Raw genomic sequence first — 21,584 nt, 5'->3', positions numbered from 1 at the left:
AAGACTGATGCAGAATATCAGGTTAAAGATTATGTTGGCCTGACTGTGTCTTGAACTTCTTTAAATCCTCAGACCCTTAGGGCTTTGCACTTAGCAACCTCTGAGAACCAAGGAGGGCCCAGAAGTGTAAGCAATCCCAGAAGCCTATTAGGTAAAAGCATCCAAGTCTTCAGTCTAGATCCTAACAAGCACACTATGTGCACAGCTGAGATCTTTTTAGGTGGAAGACTGCCAAAGAAGAGAAGGAGGGAGGAGTATGGAATAAAGGAGTGAAAGGAAATCTTTCACGATCACAGAAGACTCAAGATGTCTAGAAAAATCACTAGCTCATCTTCCAGGTCATTGGTATAAAAACAACCCTATTATTAAGTAAATAAAGCCTTGAGAATGAAAAAGGAATAGACTGGCTGGCAGGTCTCTCTGAAGAACACCACAGTTAAACCACCAACCACCCCTACATAGTCATATGTCCTTAAGGACAAGAAAATGGAGTGTTCAAGAGTCCTTAAGGACAAGAAAATGGAGTGTTCAAGAGTCCTTATGTCACAGAATACCTTCTTGCTTCTAACTTGAATTGCTGCTGTAATTTAGTCTCATGTTCTGGGTAGAGAGAAAACAAGAAAATCCTTACAACTTTTGCACAATGATTCTTCATGAACATTAAGATGGTTATTGAACTTTCTTCCCCCTAATCCTCATCTAAGTCCTAAAACCTGGGCTGCCAACTCATTTGGCCAGAGCTGAGTACGAAGACCAAAGACATTAACCTCACAGGAGAGACAGAAACACACTGCCATCTCCTTGAATCCCGGCCAGCCCTGCTGCAGGTGAGTGTTCTGGGCCATTTGACTGCAGATCGGGGAATGTCCTTAGTTCACAGGTTCTTATGTCACATTGGGAGTAAATAGCAGTCTTTCTTCCTGGGTGCCACAGAGTCCTCTGTTGAACCATAGGTTACCCTATATCACCTGTGAAATAAGGACATTCCCTGTTCTGCCTAAGGCTGTGTGAGAATCAAAGGAAACAATGAGACTGTGAGAGCTGGGACAGCAGGATCCAGCAGAACCACAGTGGCAGACATCACTCCTCACCCACTCTCCCTGGAATCTCAACCCTCCTCCATCTGGAAAGATCTTTCTGTCCAACTGGAAGCACAGGGAGCACAAAGTCAGGAAAAAATGTCTCTATCATTACAAAGTGACTACAAGAAAAAAAAATCAACCCTAATCACCACCCCCCACCCACATCCACAAGAGTTTTAAAAACCATGACATGCTCTACAGTAATAAAAGTAGATTTGATTAAGTATCTACGTAGTGCTGAGTGCCTTATACCCATTACCTATATTTGTTCCCTTGTTATTGTTATTATTCCAGTCTCTTCAATAAGAAAGCTGAGGATCAGAGAGGAAAGTGAATTCTCCACACATACGCAGTTAAGATTGGAATCCAGGTCATTATTACTCTAAAGCCCTTTCCAACCGTCTCCCAATGCAAGGTGGCATTACCAATCTTGTGTTTAATCCTTAGCAAAGAGGCCTCCACATCACCAACTCCTGACCTCTTCTATGAACATTCACAAAACATTCTTTACCAATAGTTTATCTCCAATGGCGATCTCAGTTTTAAGGCTGAGCTACTCCAAACCCAAACAAGTCTACCTCAGACCATCTTGGTCAAACCAGTTGCACCTTAATGGAGAAACCATTGGGACTGAATAGCAGTCTTTATTCCTAGGCACCACACAGTCCTGTGTTGAACCACAAGCCAAATCCCTGCTCAAAACACCTGCCATTTCTGCACCGAGAGTAACATGATTAGACAGGATTGCTGGCTCCCTCACCATCAAATCTGGGTCTCCTGGGCCAGAAAAAGATGCCTGACTTTATTGTGATATGATAGGGACAGGAAGAAGGCCTGTGTCACTGTCACTTAGCCCAAAGATGACTAACTCTAGAAGATAATCACATGGAAGGTGAAGCCGTTGCTCCTTAATCCCAGGCAGCCTCTGACACATCCATCCCTTTTCTCTGAAATATTCTATCCACCTAATCTCTGACTCCTCAGGGGCAAAAGTCTCAGAAACCAGACCCTATCTACTATAACTACTACCCTACAACCTACCTGAGGGTCCACTTTGTCTAAGAAAAGAATTCTATTCCCTAGTTCTCCCTCTCTCATCATCCATTGCCTGGTACTGTATTCAGTTTTGCTGAGCTGCATGTTATGTAGAGCTCTTCAAAGGCATCAGTACACCATACAAACACCGGGAACACAGACACCGGCCACAGGCCAGGGTCTGGGAGAGTCTGGCTTGCAGCAAGGGTGAAACAACAGTTCTATGGAAAGAGTTCATGCCTGGGAAGAGAATAAGACAGCCAGGCCCTCATGGTTCTGCTTTGCAGATGATTAGTGCCTACTCAAAATCTAAGCCTCTTGTCTGTCACCCCCAGAACTTTCCTGACCTCTCCTCCCTATCTATACTCACCATATATTCAAAGATGCCAGTTGAACATCAGCCTAAATCTAATAAAAACTGGACAGTAACTCCTCTTTAAAAAACAAAAACCAATCTAAATCAGCCACTACAAACAATACAATAGGACCACATGAGTGGGACAGATCACTCCCAGGACTTCATGTGGGATGGAAGCCCAAGTGTCTTTTAGCCATTGCACGATTATGGGCATAAGACCCTAAGCCCATATATTCTTCAGACCTCAGTTCCTTTAACACCATAAAATGGGGGGGCTGTATCTAGACGACATGTAGGTCAGGGATTCATATGGAATACAAATACTATAGTACACAGAAGCCATGATAAAGGGCATGATAAAAAGAGAAACACTGATGAGGAGATTTGGGTAAAATTGCTTCCCCTGGGATGGAGGTGCCAGATGGGGAGGATGGGGAAAGAATCTTAAGTATTCCGTCCTTTTAGGAAAAAGATGGACAGAACACAGAACTACTGGCCTCCACACTCAAGCAATGCTGAAAGCAATGAAGGGCAAAAAGGTTGGTTGCTCACCCCAGATCTTCTCACAGACTATCTGGATTGGGACACTCTCTGATGGGCACTCAGATCTCAGTTTCACACATATTCCAAGTTATTGTCCACAGGACATGGTCAAGGAATGTGGGATTAGCATTTGGAACCACATCAGGACATTTGGAGAACATGAACTCAGAGGACAAAAAAATAAAAACATTTAAGCTTGGATAAAATATCATAATCACACAACTCAAGTCAGAAGACAGCCTGTATTTTATATTCCTTTTGGCTTTAAACATACTGATAGAAATGGACCTAAGGAGATTCAGCCTCTTACCCCCAGCACACAATGCATTTTACATGTTTTGAAGCTGAACCTGATAATTAGAACAAAATTTTGCAATGTTACTGGATTTTTTTTTAGTACCTGTTTACCGAGGTTTAGGCAAGACCAAGGGTCCTTAAAACTATATAAATCTTAGATATCTCGCTGATGGGAGCATAAGCCAGTACAGCTGTTCTTTAGATCAATGTGGCACATGTCACAAAAGTCTTCAAGGTGTGTATACCTTTTAACCAAGTACTTCTTATTCCAGAAATCTATTCTAATAAAATAATCAGGAATGTAAATAAAGATTAAGATGCAAGGATTTCCATTATAACAATATTTATAACAAAATATCACATAAAACTACGATTTCCAACAAAGAAGAAAATGAATTTTCAATTAGAGTATATATAATGGAATCACATGAAAGCATTAAAATTAGGTTGTAACTGCAATTTCATTGACATGGAAGGATATTCATTATATACTGCTAGGCTCAATTAAACAAATTTGTATTGAGCACCTGCTATATGGAAGACCATGCTAGGCAGCAAGGACATGGTGGTGAATTTTAAAGGTATAGCTCTTGCTCTCATGAAGCTTATGATTGACCAGGGAAATCAAATATTAAGGAAGTAATAAGATGAGTAAGTAATACTAGAGTGAAGCATAAAGTACCATGGGAGTAAGTAGCAAAGGAATTTAACCTAAGCCAGAGAGGTCATAGAAGCCTTCCTGAGGAAGTGATGCTTAAGCAGTAATGAAGGATGTACAGAGTCAGGCAAGCAAAGAGACAGAGGAAAGAACATTCCAGGAAGATGAATAGCAATTTTTTAAAAAATACATACATCAAAAAAGGCTATTTCGGCTGGGAGCAGTGGCTCACGTCTGTAATCCCAGCACTTTGGGAGCCATGGCAGGTGGATCACTTGAGGCCAGGAGTTCAAGATCATTTTGCCAACATGGTGAAATTCATTCTCTAATAAAACTACAAAAATTAGCCAGGCATGGTGGCATACACCCGTAGTCCCAGCTACTCAGGAGGCTAAGCCACGAAAATCACTTGAACCCAGGAGCTGGAGGTTTCAGTGAGCTGAGATTATGCCACTGTACCCCAGCCTGGGCAACAGAACAAGACTCTATCTCAAAAAAAAAAACAAAAAGACTATTCAACTGTATATATTAAATGAACTCAAATATATGTTTTGTATATGTACACATTTATAAATATAAAATCTAAAAAGATATAAACCATACTCTTATCTAGATGTTGTGATACATACAATTTTTTTACTTTTTGCTTGCCCACAGTTTCTGATTTTTATCTGTAATAAAACATGTGAATAGTATTTGGATGGCTGGGTGAATGGATGGGTGGAAGGATGGATGGGAACCAGATTCAGTGGAAGGTTAGGGCTGGGCATTGCATTACCCTGCTTTCTTCTCCTGATTCTCCTGTCCCTTCAATTCCTAGAATCTAAGAATGCCCCAGAAACATTTTTTCTTCCAATTTGTAAAATCACTTCGGTTTTGCTATGACACTTCAGCTACTTTAGAGGCAAGTTCATTAGCAAACAGTGGAGCCAGCATGACAGTTCATTGGAATTCCAAACAGATTCCTCTCTCAACACTGAACTTTCCAAACCCCACAAACAAAGGATGACTGGCAGAGCTATTTATTGAAGTTACAGCTAAATAACTATTGCAGACAAGATGAAATATTTTAAAACAGAGATGGATGAAGGAAAGGGGAAAAAAAAAGAACTAAAGGCCTTACAGCTAGGGTTTAAGACAAGTCTAGAGGGAATGCAGCTCAAAATTTCCAGATACTGAACTTAGCTAGTTTTCCAGGCTACAATGTAAAATTCCTGACCCAAAGCTGAAAGTGAGGTAAGAGTATATGGGTCCACTTAGCAGAGACACCACTCCAAGTTGAGACCAGCTCCTGGGGGACACACATGTGACAAACTCTCAATGCACATATCTCAAGTCTCTCCCAACAAAACCAGTCTTGCTCAGCTGTGTAACATATTAGGAAGAGGGTTACACTCCATTCAGCAAGTGTGCCTGCACTCGCCCATCCTTAGCAAGCTTGCATTCATTCTTCAGACATTCACTTATTTGGGCATGGAGGATTAAACAATAACAAGACATGTTCCCCAGGTGCCCAAAGCTCACAGTCAAGTGTAGAAGACACTTCATTCACTCATTTAAAAAATATTTGTGTCCTGCCATGTAGCAGGTGCTCAGGATATGGTAACAAACAAGCCCAACAAGGTCCCTGTCCCCCTGGAGCTTATATTCTAGTGAGGAGAGACAGGTACAAACCAAGATGATTTTCAGATGGCAATAAATGTTATGAAAAGATAAAGTCAAATTATAGGATACAGAGGCTTGGTGTGGAACTATGGCCAAAGTGGTGAGAGGGGACCTGCCTGAGGAGGAGACATTTGCAGGATGAAAAGCAGCCAGTTACGTGAGATACCAGGGCATGGACATTAGAGATCCCAGGAAACAGACAGGAATGCAGAGTGACAGTTGCCACACTCAGAGCAGGCACAGGCACTTGGAAAACATGTAGAAGGGACACGTGACCCATTCTGGGGTGTCTCACCAAGCCCAGATGGCCTCCTTCTGTCAGCAGTGATTTACAGAGCACTGAAGGTACTTGGTTCAGGGGAGGTGCTGAGAAGAACTACAGACAGGAAGCTCAGCCGTGGGTTTCAGGTAATTCAGTCACAGAACTAACAGATGGGATCAATTTGGACAAGGCTATTGGACATGCCCAGGAAACAGGGACCCTGGAAAGTTGGCAAAGGTGCTGAAACTGAAGGCCAGATATTGATTATACCTATTTCTCATCCCCCTCAAGCCCTATCATCACTTTTCCAAGTCTCCTCCACGCTCCTATAAAGGCTAGAGGAGGCCCAGGTTCCCTGTCTGGAATGAAGGGCTAAGGAAGGACAATATGTAGGTCAGCTGGTAGAGCACTGGGTCAGCTGCCAGGAAGCCAAGTCCCACTCATTCACTGTGACCTTGAGCAAGTCTCTTCCCTGTCTCAGCCTCAGTGTCCTCCATCTGCAAAGTGAGAGACCAGAAGGCCTGGCCATGAGCCCAGGAATCTACATTGCTAACACCCTTGCCCACATGACGATGGTGCATGCTGAGTTTTGAGAACTAATGAGCTATGTGAGTTATCTTTTTTCCTCATGGTAGAAAGGGCTACATGCCCAACTGGCCTGGACGTGGTTCCATCAAGTCTTCCATGGCACAAAGCACAATATCTGGCTTAAAGAAGCCCCTCATGGTGGGCTAATGGCTTTCTCTTTCCTCCCTCCCCTCATGTCACCACCCTCAACATTCTCCCAGTAGAGTTGCAGCCCCATTACCATGGGTTAATGTTGGCCGCTCACCATACCTGTGAACATTGCACAGAAGTAGGGGCTGCAGGCTGCCAGGACCACACGGTGGGCTTCTATCTCGACATCTTCTGCCACAATCATCACGTCACACAACAGCTGTTTACTGTAAGACACCAGGGAGGGGACAGGATGGGTCACAGAATGGACACCTACCCTCATCTTACAAGGCTATTTTTTTCTCCCACCCAGATTTTACACTATTACTACACAAAGCTGTCATAGGGACTTGCTCTATCTTGAGTTAGACAGGGGGATGGATTCATCAACTTTTCTAAGTTCCTGATATACCTGGCATTCATGCTTTCCTAAGGTACATGGAGAGATCCAACTACTCGGTGGCTGTAAATTCAGGGCTGCTTTATTTGTCTTCACCTCTCTGTTCCCCAATTCCATGAAGTCTGATTGAGAATGAAGGGTTTAGCAACTTAGGAAGGAGTGGCAAAAGCTTGGGGCTGTCATTCGAGTGACTGAGTGAATGCTGAGGAACATGAGCACACCACTGAAGTGTGTCACCAGCAAGACCACGTACTAACAATTCCCCAAGGGACGCACTGTACATGTAACATCAGTAAGAGGCAAGCCAGCCTTAGGTATTTCTCCTTCCACCCAGATTTAACACTATCAACAAGAAGACTCTGCACATAAACACAGTGCTCCCTAAAGACCTGTGCAGACTCCAATCACCGCAATTATTTAAAAATACTGCAATTACCTTTATTTTTGCCACCCCCACTGAACTCACAAAGGGACTTGTCTTATTTAATATTGTATCCTAGACACCTGGCTGCATACCTAGCACATAGCAGGCCCTAAATTTTCACTTAATAAATAAATGAATGAATGAAGTGTGATCAATCCACATTCATAGACAGAATGGAGATATGACTACTTTAGAGATTGATAGGGTGTCACAACCTCCCATCAACCCAAGAATTTTTCCTTTATTACTCTTCCAAGCTCTTGTCATTCCTGTTATCAATATGATAGTGAATATTTATTGAGTTCTATGTGCCAAGCACTGTTGTAAGCACTTTTTTACACATATTACTTCATTTAATCCTCTCTACAACCCCATGAGATAGGGCTAATTGTTATGCCCATATTACCAATGAAGAAACTGAGATCCAGAGAAATAATTTTCCCAAAGTCACACAGAAAGGGAACAATGGAAACAGGATTTAAATGAAGGCAGCTGAAGCCCAAACCCCATGCACGCTCCCCTGATTTGAGAAGGCTGAGGTCATGACTAGATTTTGTGTGAGAATGTTGAAGCCAATTAATAAGTCTACCATGGCTGACAGATGGAAGAAAAGCTACATATTTGCCATCTCTGGTATAGCCCATTAAGTCACTGTCAACTACTAAGATATTTGTTTAGGTTCATACATCAAACAAATAGACTCATAAGGTCTGAGAAGGCTGGAGCTGCAAATGCTGTTAGAGATCATCTGGTCTATGAAACTCGGAGAGGTGAAAAGATGCCCAAAGCCACAGAAGCCTAAGTCTTGAATCCAGCTCTCTTCACTCTAGATACAGTGACTTTTCCACAGTACCACAATGCCTCATGATTGGCTGACACTTAAAATGAGAAAACACAGAAGACAGGTTAGATTCAATGGGGAGAAGTGGTCAGGAAGTGTAATAAAGTATCAGTAAGGAGGTTTCCTTTGGGCACCAAGAGGCAAAACCAGGGGACTGAGACCTTATCTGCAGTGGGCAGCAGACCCTGACCACCAACTGTATCAGGGTAAACCAGTACGACGAGGAACAGAACTGGCTCTGTCCCTAACTGGTTACTAGACCATGGGCAAATAATCTCACCACAGTTTTCACACCTGGTTTAGCTGCCTTTGGGACACATATCATGGGGACCAAATGGAATTATAGATGTCATCTAAAAATGGCATTTTCAGTCCCATTAAATTTTATTCTAAAAATGTATTTCCAACATGAACAGACTCATCGTGGACATTTTTACTTATATTAAGTATTTTAGGAAGAAAATTGAGTTATCACTGCTATTTAAAGTAACCACAGTTTGGGAGGCCAAGGCAGGCATATCACTTGAGACCAGCTGGCCAACATGGTGAGACTCTGTCTCTACTAAAAAAAAGTAGCCCGGTGTGGTGGCAGGTGCCTGTAATCCCAGCTAATTGGGAGGCTGAAGCATGAGAATCGCTTGAAATCCAGAATGCAGAAGTTGCAGTGAGCCAAGATCACACCACTAGACTGTAGCCTGGGTAACAGAGCAAGACTCTTTCTCACAAAAATAAAAAAGGAACCAGTTATATCCAGTTATATTTTTTTGGTAACCAATATTTTAATAAGACAATTGTTGACAGAGAAGGGTCAGAAATGCTGAACAAATGTTCAAGGCTAGGAGCTGAACAAGCAACTGTCAGGGCGTGTTACCTTGCACAAACCCAGGGAAGCTGATAGTTCTTGAACAAATGGGAAAGAAACAAAAAGGAATGAAGAATAAAGATAGAGAATCCACTTAAGCAAATCAATGACAGCAGTTCTGATGAGTGGGAAGTGTGTCTCAAGACCAGAGAAATGCTAACCCGGAAAACTGGCCAAAAGAAACTTGCCAAATACTTAAGATGGGCTTTCCCTGGGGATGGGGAAGCCTGTCTGCACACTGGAGACATCTCTATGTATCCACACTACATGGAAGAAGGAAGTCGTAGCTCTAAAGCACTGCATGGCTCACTAGCACTCCTATTCAATTTACCTGGGATCCTATGGGAGCCTCTTTTCTGAGTTATCACACTACTCCAAAGGACAATCTTGAGGAGAAAAAATGTAGAACTAGACACTTCACCATTTGTGGAAAAGTACAATGCAGTGTTAGGAAGGAGCTGAGGCTCTCAAATCAAGCCTCTCGAACCTCTGCCCCACCACTCTCTAGTGTAGATAAGTATACAATGTGCCCAGAGTGTCACAGAATTGAGATGTGCTGTAAATCAGACAATGCATAGTGCTAACAGAAAATATTTAGCAAACGTTAACTTTTTATATTTTGAAAAACAAATTTGAAAAAATGTTTATTTTTTTCAATTGTCTGCTTCACTTTTTCTCTGTATCTTCTTGTTTCCATATAATATTTGGAACTTACATGGTCCTGGAATTCAGATGTGGGAGACAGTTGAGAGGTTAAGGGGAGGAATAACCAGCAAAAAAAAGACAGTGTGCAGCTAGGTGCGATGGTACATGCCTCCTAGATGCTGAGGAGGCTACAGCAAAAGGATTGCTTTAGCCCAGCAGTTCAAGACCAGCCTGGACAACATAGTGAAACCCCATTTCAAAAAATATGACAGTGTGGTACTAGTATAAGGATAGCTATATAGATCAATAAAATAAAATTGAGAGTCCAGAAACAACCCTCATATTTATGTTCAATTGATTTTTTTGACAAGGTGGCAAGATCATTCAACTGGGAAAAAATAGTCTTTTTAATAACTGGATATCCGTATGCAAAATAATGAAGTTGGATTCCTACCTTACACCATATACAAAAATTTACTTAAAATGGTTCAAATATCTAAATGTAAGAGCTAAGCCTATAAAAACTCATAGAAGAAAACATAGGGGTAAATCTTCGTGACTCCAAATAAGGCAATGGTTTCTTAGATATGACACCGAGAGCACAAACAATAAAAGAAAAAATGATAAATTAGGTATCAAAGTTTAAAACATTTGTGCTTCAAAGGATGCCATCAGGATAATGAAAAGACAAACCATAGAATGAGAAACAATTTTTTGCAAATCGTCTACCTGATAATGAGCTTGTATCTAAAATATATAAAGAACTCAAACTGTTACAACTCAATAATAGACAGAAAAATAACCTAATTAAAAATGAACAAGAGATTGGAATAGACATTTCTCCAAACAAGATGTAGAAATAGCCAATGAGTTCATGAAAAGATGCTCAACACCAGTGACAATCAGAGAAATGCAAATCAAAACCAGAACAAGATACCACCTTACACTCACTAGGATAGCTATAATCAAAAGCACAAACAATAACAAGTGTTAGAGAAGATGTGGAGAAATTAGAACCTCACTGCTGATGGAAATGTAAAATGGTGCAGCTGCTCTGAAGACAGTTTGGCAGTTCCTTCAAAGATTAAAGTTGCCATATGAACCAATAATCCCACTCCCAGACTTATATATAAGAGAGAGAAAAACATACATCCACACAAAAACTCGTACATGAATGTTCATAGCAATATTATTTATAATAGCCAAAAGTCAAATGTGGTATATCTATACAATGAAATATTATTCTGCAATAAAAAGGAATGATGTACTGAGACATCTTACAAGATAAATAAACTTCAAAAGCATTATGCTAAGTGAGAGAAGCCAGACACAAAAGACTACATATTGTACGATTCTAAAACAGGCGAATCTATAGAGACCTAAAGTAGATTAGTGGTTGCCTAGGGCTGATGGGGGGTGGTTGCAATGATGGGGGAAACTATGAAGGAGGTGACTGCTAAAGAATACAGGGTTTCTATTTAGGGTGATGAAAATATTCTAAGATCGTGGTTGCACAACTCTGTGAATATACTAAAAGCCATTAAACTGTGTTCTTTAAACAGGTAAATTGTATGGCATCTGAATTATGTCTTCATAAAGCTGTTACCAAAAGAAAAACAGAAAGCAATATGCTAAGATCGTTCATAACAATAATAAAAGCATAGTGGCAGGCCAGAAAAAAAAAAAAAAAAAAAAAAAAGGATGAGAGCAGAGAACTGTTTGCAGTAGGGAAATAGGAGATTAAAATTGACAAAATGAGAAAAGACAGACTGCACGTGGATTCTACTCACTGGTTGTTTCATTCTCTCTGCCCCTTCTTTTCAGGCAGGTTAGGATGTGCTGTTCTAAGAAGGCCCATGTCATTTCTCCTGACACATCCTTACTCCTGACTTGCCATCCAGCCAGCAAATGGGGTTGCTGGATGGATGGTAAGTCAGGAGTTAGGATGTGTCAGTAAGAGTCACTAGAGCTCTGCCATCCAGAAGCAGCAGCTGTGGTCTGGCCACAGCAGAGCAACGAAGTACAAAAGGAGGAGGAAGCCTTGGCAGTTACCATGCCAACAGCCCATTCTCTACCATGGAGGTAAAAAGAATAGGAAACTCATGAATTGTGTGATTCATAAACTGCAAAGAACATGTGTGCTTGAACTAAAATAGTTATGGGAAAGCAATGCAAGAAATAATCCCAAGTCCCTGGAATATCATGTAACATTTCATTAGCTTAACCCCTGGATAGCTAGATGCTTTAGCTCAGGCCTCCGTAAGTACACCCAGCCTCTCTCTAGTTCCCATTAAACTCACTCAGATCAATAAAATATCAATGCAGGCCCCCTTCCTCCCTGCCTCACCTTTCCAATTTAGTTTTTAGAAGTTAGCCATTTAAATACCCTGGAATTTGATGTAGCCGTTCAATAACATGCAAATACAAGCTTCATTAAGGGCAAGACTTTGGTCCTTTTATCTCCTGCCATATTCCTGAACCTAGCACAGTGTTTAGCACATCATCATCATCATCATCATAGCTAATGCTTATAGAATACTATGTGCCAGGATCTCACAATATCTAAGGAATAGTTACTATTATTATTCTACAGTCTGTTCAAATCAGCAATTCTACTTGTAGAAATTACTTTTACACAAATAATCATGAATGTGCACAAGTATTCAACAGCGGTAATATATGTGCTGTCACTGTTTTAAGCACTTTATTCCTTAATCTTCTTAACAAGCCAGCAAGACTGGTACTCTTATTAGCCTCATTTCACGGTTGACAAAAGTGAGATCTGGGAGATTAATTAACTTGCCCATGGTCACACAATAAGTACTAGAGCCAAGATTTGAAACCAGAATCTATATTTGTAACTGCTGTGTTACACGACTACAGAGATAACCATAGCAGGGGGTTATTTATATGAGGAATTGGGAAAACCTAGACATCCGACAACAGGGAACTCTTTTTAAAAAATAAATCAAAAATAGAATATCATTGATCCACTTTATATTGTAGAACAGTTCGTGACATAGAAAAATTTGTTCAATATTGTTTTAAGTTAGGTTGAGACATAAATTTCTTTTTTGTTTTTAATGAGATGGTTCTCACTATGTTGCCCAGGCTGGCCTCAAATTTCTGGGCTCAAGTAATCCTCCTGCAAAGCTGGGATTACAGTCACAAACTCCCATGTCCAACTAAGGTATTTGTTTGTTTGTTTGTTTGTTTGTTTAAAAGAAGAGAAAACTTTATTTCTTATAAAGGTTACGATCTGCAGTGTGGCTATTCTGACAGGCTAGGAAGCACGGCTTTCAGCCAGAAGCCAGAAACAGATACTTTGAGAGAGGGGCAAAGGAAACAGGAATTTATGCTAATCAAGGTGGCCAAATGTACATATTCAATAAGCTATAGAAGAAGTCATGTATATTTATGAAAGAGAAACGTGCACATATGCAATTGAAGTTCTTGCTCTCCAAATTCAAAAATTGAGGTAATCAGAGGGTGGAGTTTTCAGTCCTCTGACGTCAAAAGGTGAAACAGAGGCCGTGAAACCCCTTACTGCGCATCCTCGAAAGACTAGCCAGAATCACTCCTATGGTCGGTGGTCTCTTATCAGGCAAAAACGGAAGGGCAGTGTCAGACAGTTTGTTGATATCTGTGGTGGAGTCTTTTGAAAGAGCTGGCTTTTGTTAGAACCTAGGGGAAGAAAGCTTAATCATGGTTACCAAGGGAGGGAGTCTCACCCCTCCCATCCCATCATGGCTGAGAACTCCATTTTCAAAGTTAATCAGGGGTCTCCTTGGCCAACAGATGGCCTGTTCAGTCCACTGGGGGACTTAGAATTTTATTTTTAGTTTACATTCTCACCCTGTTGGACAAGATCTGCCAGGGGCAGCATCGATGGCCAAACTTTTATTTTGTCCTGTATCTTTGCCAGGGTAGTGTGCCTGCCTGCCCCTGTCCGTCCTGTCCCTTGGTGGGACCCTTATGGACATCGACTTAGAGCCAAAAGACTTGCATCCAATTTAAACATTCCTATCGGATAGGAATGGAGGTGGGCAGGCAAAAGATTTTATGGTACCCATCAACCCATAAAATCTTTTAAGCAACATAGCCAAGAATCAAAGCCAAAATGCAAAGTTACAAAATTGACTTCTCTGTAAGTTCTATACATTGAGCTACTGTAATCTTGGTCTTAGCTACAGACTTGTGGCCATTAGCTATATAAAACATAAACATTTGGCTGGGCGTGGTGGCTCATGCCTGTAATCCCAGCACTTTGGGGGGCCAACAGGGGCAGATCATCTGAGGTCAGGAGTTCAAGACCAGCCTGGCCAACATGGTAAAAACTCGTCTCTATTAAAAATACAAAAATTAGCTGGGTGTGGTTACAGTGCCTGTAATCCCAGCTATTCGGGAGGCTGAGGCAGAGGAATTGCTTGAACCCAGGAGGTGGAGGTTGCAGTGAGCCGAGATTGCACCATTGTACTGCAGCCTGGTCAATGAGCAAAACGCCAACTCAAAAAAATATATACATAGGTATAAATAAATAAACATTTGCTAAAATGATTTAAACTAAGGAATATAGAGACTTTTGTGCCACAATGTCTTTTGCAATGAGACATATATTCTAAAGAAGAGAGGTATATTGTCCAAAGTTTTACAATGATTACCACTATGTACTAAAATTATACATGACTTGTTGCTCATCTGTATATTCTAAATGTTCTATAATAAATATATTTCTTTTACAAAAGAAAAATTAAAAGGAAAATCTATGCCTAAACCTGAATTAAAATTTTCCGAGCCAGCCAAATATATACAGATCATGGTCCACTTGAAACAACAAAAAGAGGGAAAATAAGATTATACACTTAAATTTCAGCAAAGGACAATGTCTGGTATTAGAACAGTGTTTCCCAAAACAAGTTTCACAAAACACCTACTCTATATACAATAACCATCAAAGAAGGCTCTACAGTCAAATACATGTGGAAAACCCTTGGTTTTTTTTTTTAATATGCCAGTATACATTATGAGCCTCAGAGAGGGGTACAGTATACAGCATTCTTCAAACTCATTGGGGCACAGAGCTCTTTTTTCTGACAGAGCATCTTAATGGAACTAGCATTCCTCAGAACAGAGTTTGGCAAATGCTGAATTATACAAAAGAGAAGAAGAAATAGGACTGTTGGAGAAGGTTAAATCTAAGTCAATGCTTCTGGGGAAAGAGAAAAAACTAGTAACTTGTAACAGAAGTAATAGAGCTTAGGATGTCTTTTTAAAAAATTAGTTAAGAAAAAGGGGGCTGGGCACAGTGGCTCGTGCCCATAAGCCCAACATTTTGGGAGGCTACGGCGGAAGGCTTGCTTGAGCTCAGGTGTTCAAGATCAGAGTGAGCTATGACTGTGCCATTCCACTCCAGCCTAAGTGACAGACTGATACTCTGTCTCAGAGAGAGAGAGAGAGAGAGAGAGAGAGAGAGAGAGAGGAGGAGGAGGAGAGAAGGGGAGGAGGAGAGGGGAGAGGAGGAGAGGAGAGGAGAGGAGAGGAGAGGAGAGGAGAGGAGAGGAGAGGAGAAGAGACGCTAGTAATAATAGAAAGTAGAGGTTCAGGGAATCTTGTGTGCACATCTATTTCCTAAGTTCTCCCTTTCAGCATCACTAGAGTTGACTATATCAGGCAAAACAAGGCCTGGTGAAAGACTCTTGAATCATACAGAGGACACAAGCCATACTCAAAAGAACTAAATGAGGAATTTCAATAGTGTCTAGGGAACACAAGAAAAATTCTTCTGTAACAAGAGAATCAAGCCCACAAGCATGGACCTCAGTACCGCCCAAAGCCTAAGACAGCTATGGGCAGAGCTTCCAGGAAATCTGGCAGGAGGCCTAATAAAAATTGGGCAGTGGAGCATAAGACAAATTTAATTTAACTTGGTTATTAATGCCAGAGACTGGGCCCTGTAGAAAGGAGAAATAAGAAAGCAAACATAGAATCAGATAGAATTTTGTTTAAAAGTAGTTCAACTCCACACTCAACACACACTTCTTTGGCTATGTGCCATTTTCTCTGCCTGGAAGGCTTCTCCCTATCCCCACTACTCTTTTCTCTAACTCTTATTTGTCCTTCAAAATTCAGTTCAAGCATCAACTCTCTTCTCGAAAGTTCCCACCTGTCATGCTTGCTTCTGTAGCCCTCTTTAAGAAACAAATGATTACCGCATACCTACCACCTGTCAGGCACTGGATGCACTCCTCCATCATGATACCTATTTCTACTATAGAAAGATTATTTTCATTGACCTATTTATATTTTTTAATTTGTACCCCATTGACCCACTCCAGGGCTCACCCCGTGCCTCTGGGCATCTTTGGTGAATGAATAGAAAAAGCTCCTATGAAGTGCCAGGTGTTAGAGATAAAAATTACTCAAAAGTTGCCTCTGCCCTCAAAGAGCTCATGAACTACAGAGAAAAGGTGAAATCAACAATTACATCTCACAACAGGATGAAGTATGCAGTAAATAAAGGCATGGGCAAAGGAAGCTTCTGAGCTCTCTGGTAAGGAAGAGAGTGTGTGCTCAGGCTTTGTGTAGAAAAACATGTACAGAAACACATGTTCAGAGCCCTGAAGCTGCCTTGCAACAAGCTTGTCAAACATGCACGTTGGCCTTACAAATAGCATGCATAGCCCTCACTATTAGCTCAGAGACGATGAGTATATTCACATTTCATTTCTCTCTTTACATTTAAGGAGCCAGGTATTCTTCCATTCATGTGGTTGTCTTGCCAACCTAAGTTTAGACCAGTGAAAGGGAGAGTGAAACCAGAAGAAAATACGTGACATCCACCACAGTCTTTAATCTGCAATTGTGTGTGGGTGTTGCAATCATTCTATTATTGGTTTTCAAGCAGCTCGTTCTGTTGGAAATCAAGTTTATGAACAGACTTGCTGTAACCATAAAGGATTTTTCCCCTGTGATTAATCATTAAAATGATAGGTGTTAAATACATACAAAGGAAAGACAGTTTTCTGGCAAAGCCATTCTGTCTCAACCAGACTTTGAAAGGGAAAACCAAGTGACTGAGAGTGGGTGGGAAGAGTCAGAATTCCCTAGGTGGTCGTGTTCTGACTTCTGTTCTAAATCCTCAATGAAGCTCATGGACAAGTTCCTTCTGAAAGGGCAGAGACAAGATAGAAAAAGTACCTCCGCAGTTCATTCATAACCTTGAATGCTTTCCCCATGTGGGCGGGGTTGACAGTGATCGTCCTCTGGTTCTTCTCATCATCCCCAGCCTGCATCAGAGTCTGGGGGCTCAGCTTGATGCTGTGAACAGGAAGGAAGAGGGAGGGAAAGAGAATCACACATTGGTAAACCCATTCATTCAACTGCCAAAAGCCCATGCATTTACCCACCCACCAGAGGCATCTGTCAGCCTGTTCTCACACAGACCCAGTAGGAAAGACAATGTACTGGGAATTTCTTCAGATCTTCCAATGCAGGTCATAGCTCAGCTTCTTCCACCAAGTACTGTGTGATTTTGTATGACGTCCTTATTCTCCATCTCTCCATCCTGAAAATTGAAGGGGACTAAGTACTCTATCACTCACTTCACAGGGTTGTTTGTTCATTCAACAAGCATTTACTGGAGGCTACTATGTGCCAGGCACTGCATTTAGATTCAAGGGAAACAAAACAATAAACAAAGCCACCATCACTGCCCTCACAAAGCTTAGAGTTCAGTAGGGGAGAATGCCAGGTAAATATTTAAATAGGATTTACAGAAGCACAGGGGATGGCCAACTCGGTCCAGCTATGGAAAGCTTCCTAGAATCTGAGACCTGAGGAAAAAGCAGAAATCGAGCCAGGTAAAGAGAAAGAAGAATAGTATTCCAGGCAGAGGAAACAATATGCACAAGGACCTGGAGGAGAAAAAGAGCAAAGTGTGTTCAAAGCACTGGTAGTTCAGTAAAACTAAAGGAGAGCACAAGAAAGAATATCAAGAGAAAAAACTAGAAGACTGAGCAGTCTTGTAAGTGTCACATAAGCAGAGCTAAGAAGTTTGGATTTCTTTCTGAAATAATGACAAGCCATCAAAGGGTTTTAAACAGAGAAGTAGGGCAGAAAGCAGGTAAACAAATCTGTGCTTTAGAAAAATCACATTGGCTACATTCCAGGAAGCAGTGGAACAACAGCAAAAGCTTATGGGAATCTGCAATCCCATAGAAAGACAAAGGATTATAAGCATTATGAAGGAAAGGCTATCTGTGTAGGCTGAGTAAGTAGTAACTAGCAAGAGTCAACCATTGTCTCAAGGCCTTCTGTACTAAAATCAAGAGTCCAGGGTATGGTGTCTCTTGCCTGTAGTCCCAGCTACTCCGGAGGCCGAAGTAGGAGGACTGCTTAAGCCCAGGAGTTTCATGCTGTTGCACCCCGCAACAGCACAAGGCTCTGTCTCTTGAAAAAAATGAAAGAGAGAGACAAAATACTCAAATCCCTGCGGGGTTCCAGCTAGTTACCCAACTACTCCTGAGCAACATCTTTCAACTTTATGGAAAGTGGAAAGAAGGAATCAAAAGAATGAACAAGGAAAGGTCTTTCTCCCCAAATTGGTGAAACTATTCAGCTCCCAGGTCAAGCGTGAGACCTTGGCATTATCTGTCTGAACCAGGCTAAGCTCTGGTTTGCTACTAGGAAAACAGAACCTTCTCCACTTGTGTAGATTTGGTGACCCATAGTTCACTCCAACTTTAGGACAATCAGGGTACTCTCCTTTGATTTTCCCTAGTGAGCCTCTATCCATGCCACCACTTAACTTTGCAAACTGGCTAGAGAAAGAGGCCTCTTTGATTCAGAGTACATTTTGGAGGCCTGAGAATCACTATAGATCTCACACTGGGATTCATAACTATTAGAACATTCCAATACAACCAGCGTGGCAGTCCCACAGCTTGTCTGACCATTACAGACTCCCTTTTTGGCTCTCTTCCCCACGGTCAGTTCATCATACAAATGTAAGCCATGGGTATCTGAACTTTGGAACTGTTTGGATTCTGCATACAAGGAAGTTAGCTGAACAGAGGAAGATAGGCGCAAAGGAGGATGCTTAGAGTTGTGTGTTTAAGCAGGTACAGAAAACCTCCAGCCAGAAAATGTGATCAGAGAGGGGAAGCAACCAGCCAAGAGAAAATTTTCCTCAAAAGATGAGAAATTCCATAATCATAATTTATTTTATAGTGTCTCTCTTTACCAGAAAGCTAGAAAAATATTAACTTCTATTTTCTACTAAAGGTTTAACATTTTTGCTTTGGCATTTAAGCCCCTATTTTATCTGAAACTGACTTTTTTTTTCTTTTTTTGAGATAATTTCACTCTTATCCAGCCTGGAGTGCAGATCTCGGCCAACCTCTGCCTCCTGGATTCAAGAGATTCTCGTGCCTTAGCCTCTCAAGTAGCTGGGATTACAGGTGTGCACCATCACACCCAGCTAATTTTTGTACTTTTAGTAGAGATGGGGAGTTTCATCATGTTAGTCAGGCTGCTCTCTAACTACTGGCCTCAAGTGATCTGCTCACTTCAGCCTTCCAAAGTGCTGCTATTACAGGCATGGGCCACTATGCCAGGCCCTGATACTGATATTTATGTCAGGATGTGAAACAGGGATCTAAATTTCTCCGTAAGTTCCATGTACTTAATACTTTTTATTTTTCCCACGCATCTGTCGTGCCACCTTAGGTCACATATTAAAGTTTCAGATATACAGAGATTAATTTCTTGACTTACTAAACTATTCCACTGGTCAGTTTGTCTGTCTCTGTACCAATACCACATGATTTCTGTAGCTTTATAATAAGGTCTAATATCTGAAAAGGAAAGTCCCCAATCCTATTATTATTTTTGAGAAGTATCTTGACACCTTGTCAAATTCCAAAAAAACTCAAATGAAATTTTGATAAAAACTGCATTGAACTTGTAAATCAATTTGGAAAGAACCATGATTTTTCTGATATTATACCCTCCTATCTATGAACATAGGATATCGCTCCATGTATTTACGTCGTCTTTACTGTCACTCAAACTTTTAGATTTTTCTGTATGAAGACCTTACACGTTTGATTAGATTTATTCCTAAGTATTTTATCATTTTTATTGCTCTTTTGTAATAGAAATGATGTATCTTTAAATTATATTTTCTGACTGTTATTGTTTATAAAATGCCATTAATTTTTGCAAATTGATCATATATCCAGCCATTACCAATGTTCCTATTATTCCTGTTTGTACATAGATTAAATTAGGTGTCCTATGTAGAAGAGTCATATTATCTGCATATAATGCTAGAGATTTTTCTCCTATCAAATTCTTAGGACTCTCATTTCTTTTTTGAAAAAAGTTTGCATGGGCTAGGATGGCTACACAATGTCAAACAGAAAGGATGCTAATGAATAGTATTGTCATATTCCTGCTTTTAAATATGTTTCTAATGTTCACCCATTATGTATGTTTGTTACAGGATTTTTACAAATGCTTTCCGTCAGGTTAAGAAAATTCCCTTCTATTTTTATTAAGAGTTTTTAAGTCATAAAGTTATGCTAAATTTTATAAAATGTATTTGTGTATCTAATGAGATGTTCATATGGGTTTTTTCCTTTATTCTTGTAATATGATGAATGACACATTTATTTTCTAATACTAAACCATACTTGCATTCTTAGGATAAATCTATAACCTGTAAAATACTCTACAAGTATTCATTATAAATGTTGTCTTCAAACTGTGGAGAGACTTAAAAGCCAGGATGAGAAAGCATAATTTGGTATAGATCAGAAAGCCACTGAAGGTTCTTGACAGGTAACTAATAAGATTAAAGCATGAAAAAACCTAGTGAACAGATATCATTAGCTTCACTCCAAAGATATGCAACAGGTATAAACCAAAAAGAACCATTTTAGAAGGGCTGACACAATCTCCAGTGTAGCTAGTTAACAGGAAAGCTCACTCTTCTGGTATATTGCTCGTTGCACTTTCCAGAATGGCCCAGTAATGATATATCCCTATTAATACAATATTGTGTTTAGCAAAAGGTCTCAAACATAGATTGCCTATTAGGAGAGGATTAATGTTCAACAAAATATAATTCACACTAGAGCCTCCCTGAAAGAGCAAGTAACTTGCTGACAACCATAGGACTGGCTAGGGAAAGACAACAGTGTCCCCCTATCCATCCAGAGCCCTTTCCACTCTTGATGCAGAGGCAAGGCTTGACATCTGAAGGAACCCAAGGTTCCTTTTTTCCCCTGCTCCTCCATGAAAAGATACTGGAAGTTTAGAGAAGGCTCTGAGTCCCTGGTCTCTGGAAGGTACAAGCTTCTTGGCAACTCATTAACCTTGCAGAGAACAAGAAATTAAGAAAAGAACATCTGAGGGCTCAGAGAAGTTTAAAAAAAAATATTTATGAAATTACATCAATAATAAGTAATAGAGATGGGATCTGAGTTTACATGTCCTGTACTTGAAGCTTACAACCTATACCCTCCAGCAATATAGTACATAAATGCACACACACATATATATATGTCTCAACCTATGGTCACATGCCCATGCACAGAGTTGCCAGATCTTACCATTTCATCTCCTAAACCTTTTTCCCTCCATTCATACCAGATCTTAACTACTTAGACCCCAACAGATTGCCCCATCCACACCCTATCAAGTCCTAATCCTAAATATTCTCAATTCTTATTCCCAAATAAGGCTAGTGGATCCCCTCTCCTCATCTGTGAAACACAGACCACCCTAAGGTA

General features: G+C 40.6%; 1 protein-coding gene across 5 annotated transcripts in view; it reads right to left on the bottom strand.

Moving 5' to 3' along the window:
- Positions 1 to 21,584, bottom strand: part of KLHL3 (kelch like family member 3) — a 123,350-nt gene that overhangs the window by 88,803 nt on the left and 12,963 nt on the right. For all 5 annotated transcript variants that reach the window (XM_037728654.1, XM_017500966.2, XM_017500967.2 and 2 more), the window contains exons 2-3: positions 16,987 to 17,106; positions 6,738 to 6,844 (exon numbers count right to left, since the gene is read on the bottom strand). In XM_037728654.1, coding sequence (XP_037584582.1) covers positions 6,738 to 6,844; positions 16,987 to 17,081 — 202 coding nt within the window. In that variant the 5' untranslated portion in view covers positions 17,082 to 17,106. The remainder of the gene's footprint in view (positions 1 to 6,737; positions 6,845 to 16,986; positions 17,107 to 21,584) is intronic.

Source organism: Cebus imitator, unplaced genomic scaffold, assembly GCF_001604975.1.
Source record: "Cebus imitator isolate Cc_AM_T3 unplaced genomic scaffold, Cebus_imitator-1.0 Scaffold274, whole genome shotgun sequence".
Taxonomy (NCBI): Eukaryota; Metazoa; Chordata; class Mammalia; order Primates; family Cebidae; genus Cebus; species Cebus imitator.
This window is presented reverse-complemented; position numbering and strand designations above follow the sequence as displayed.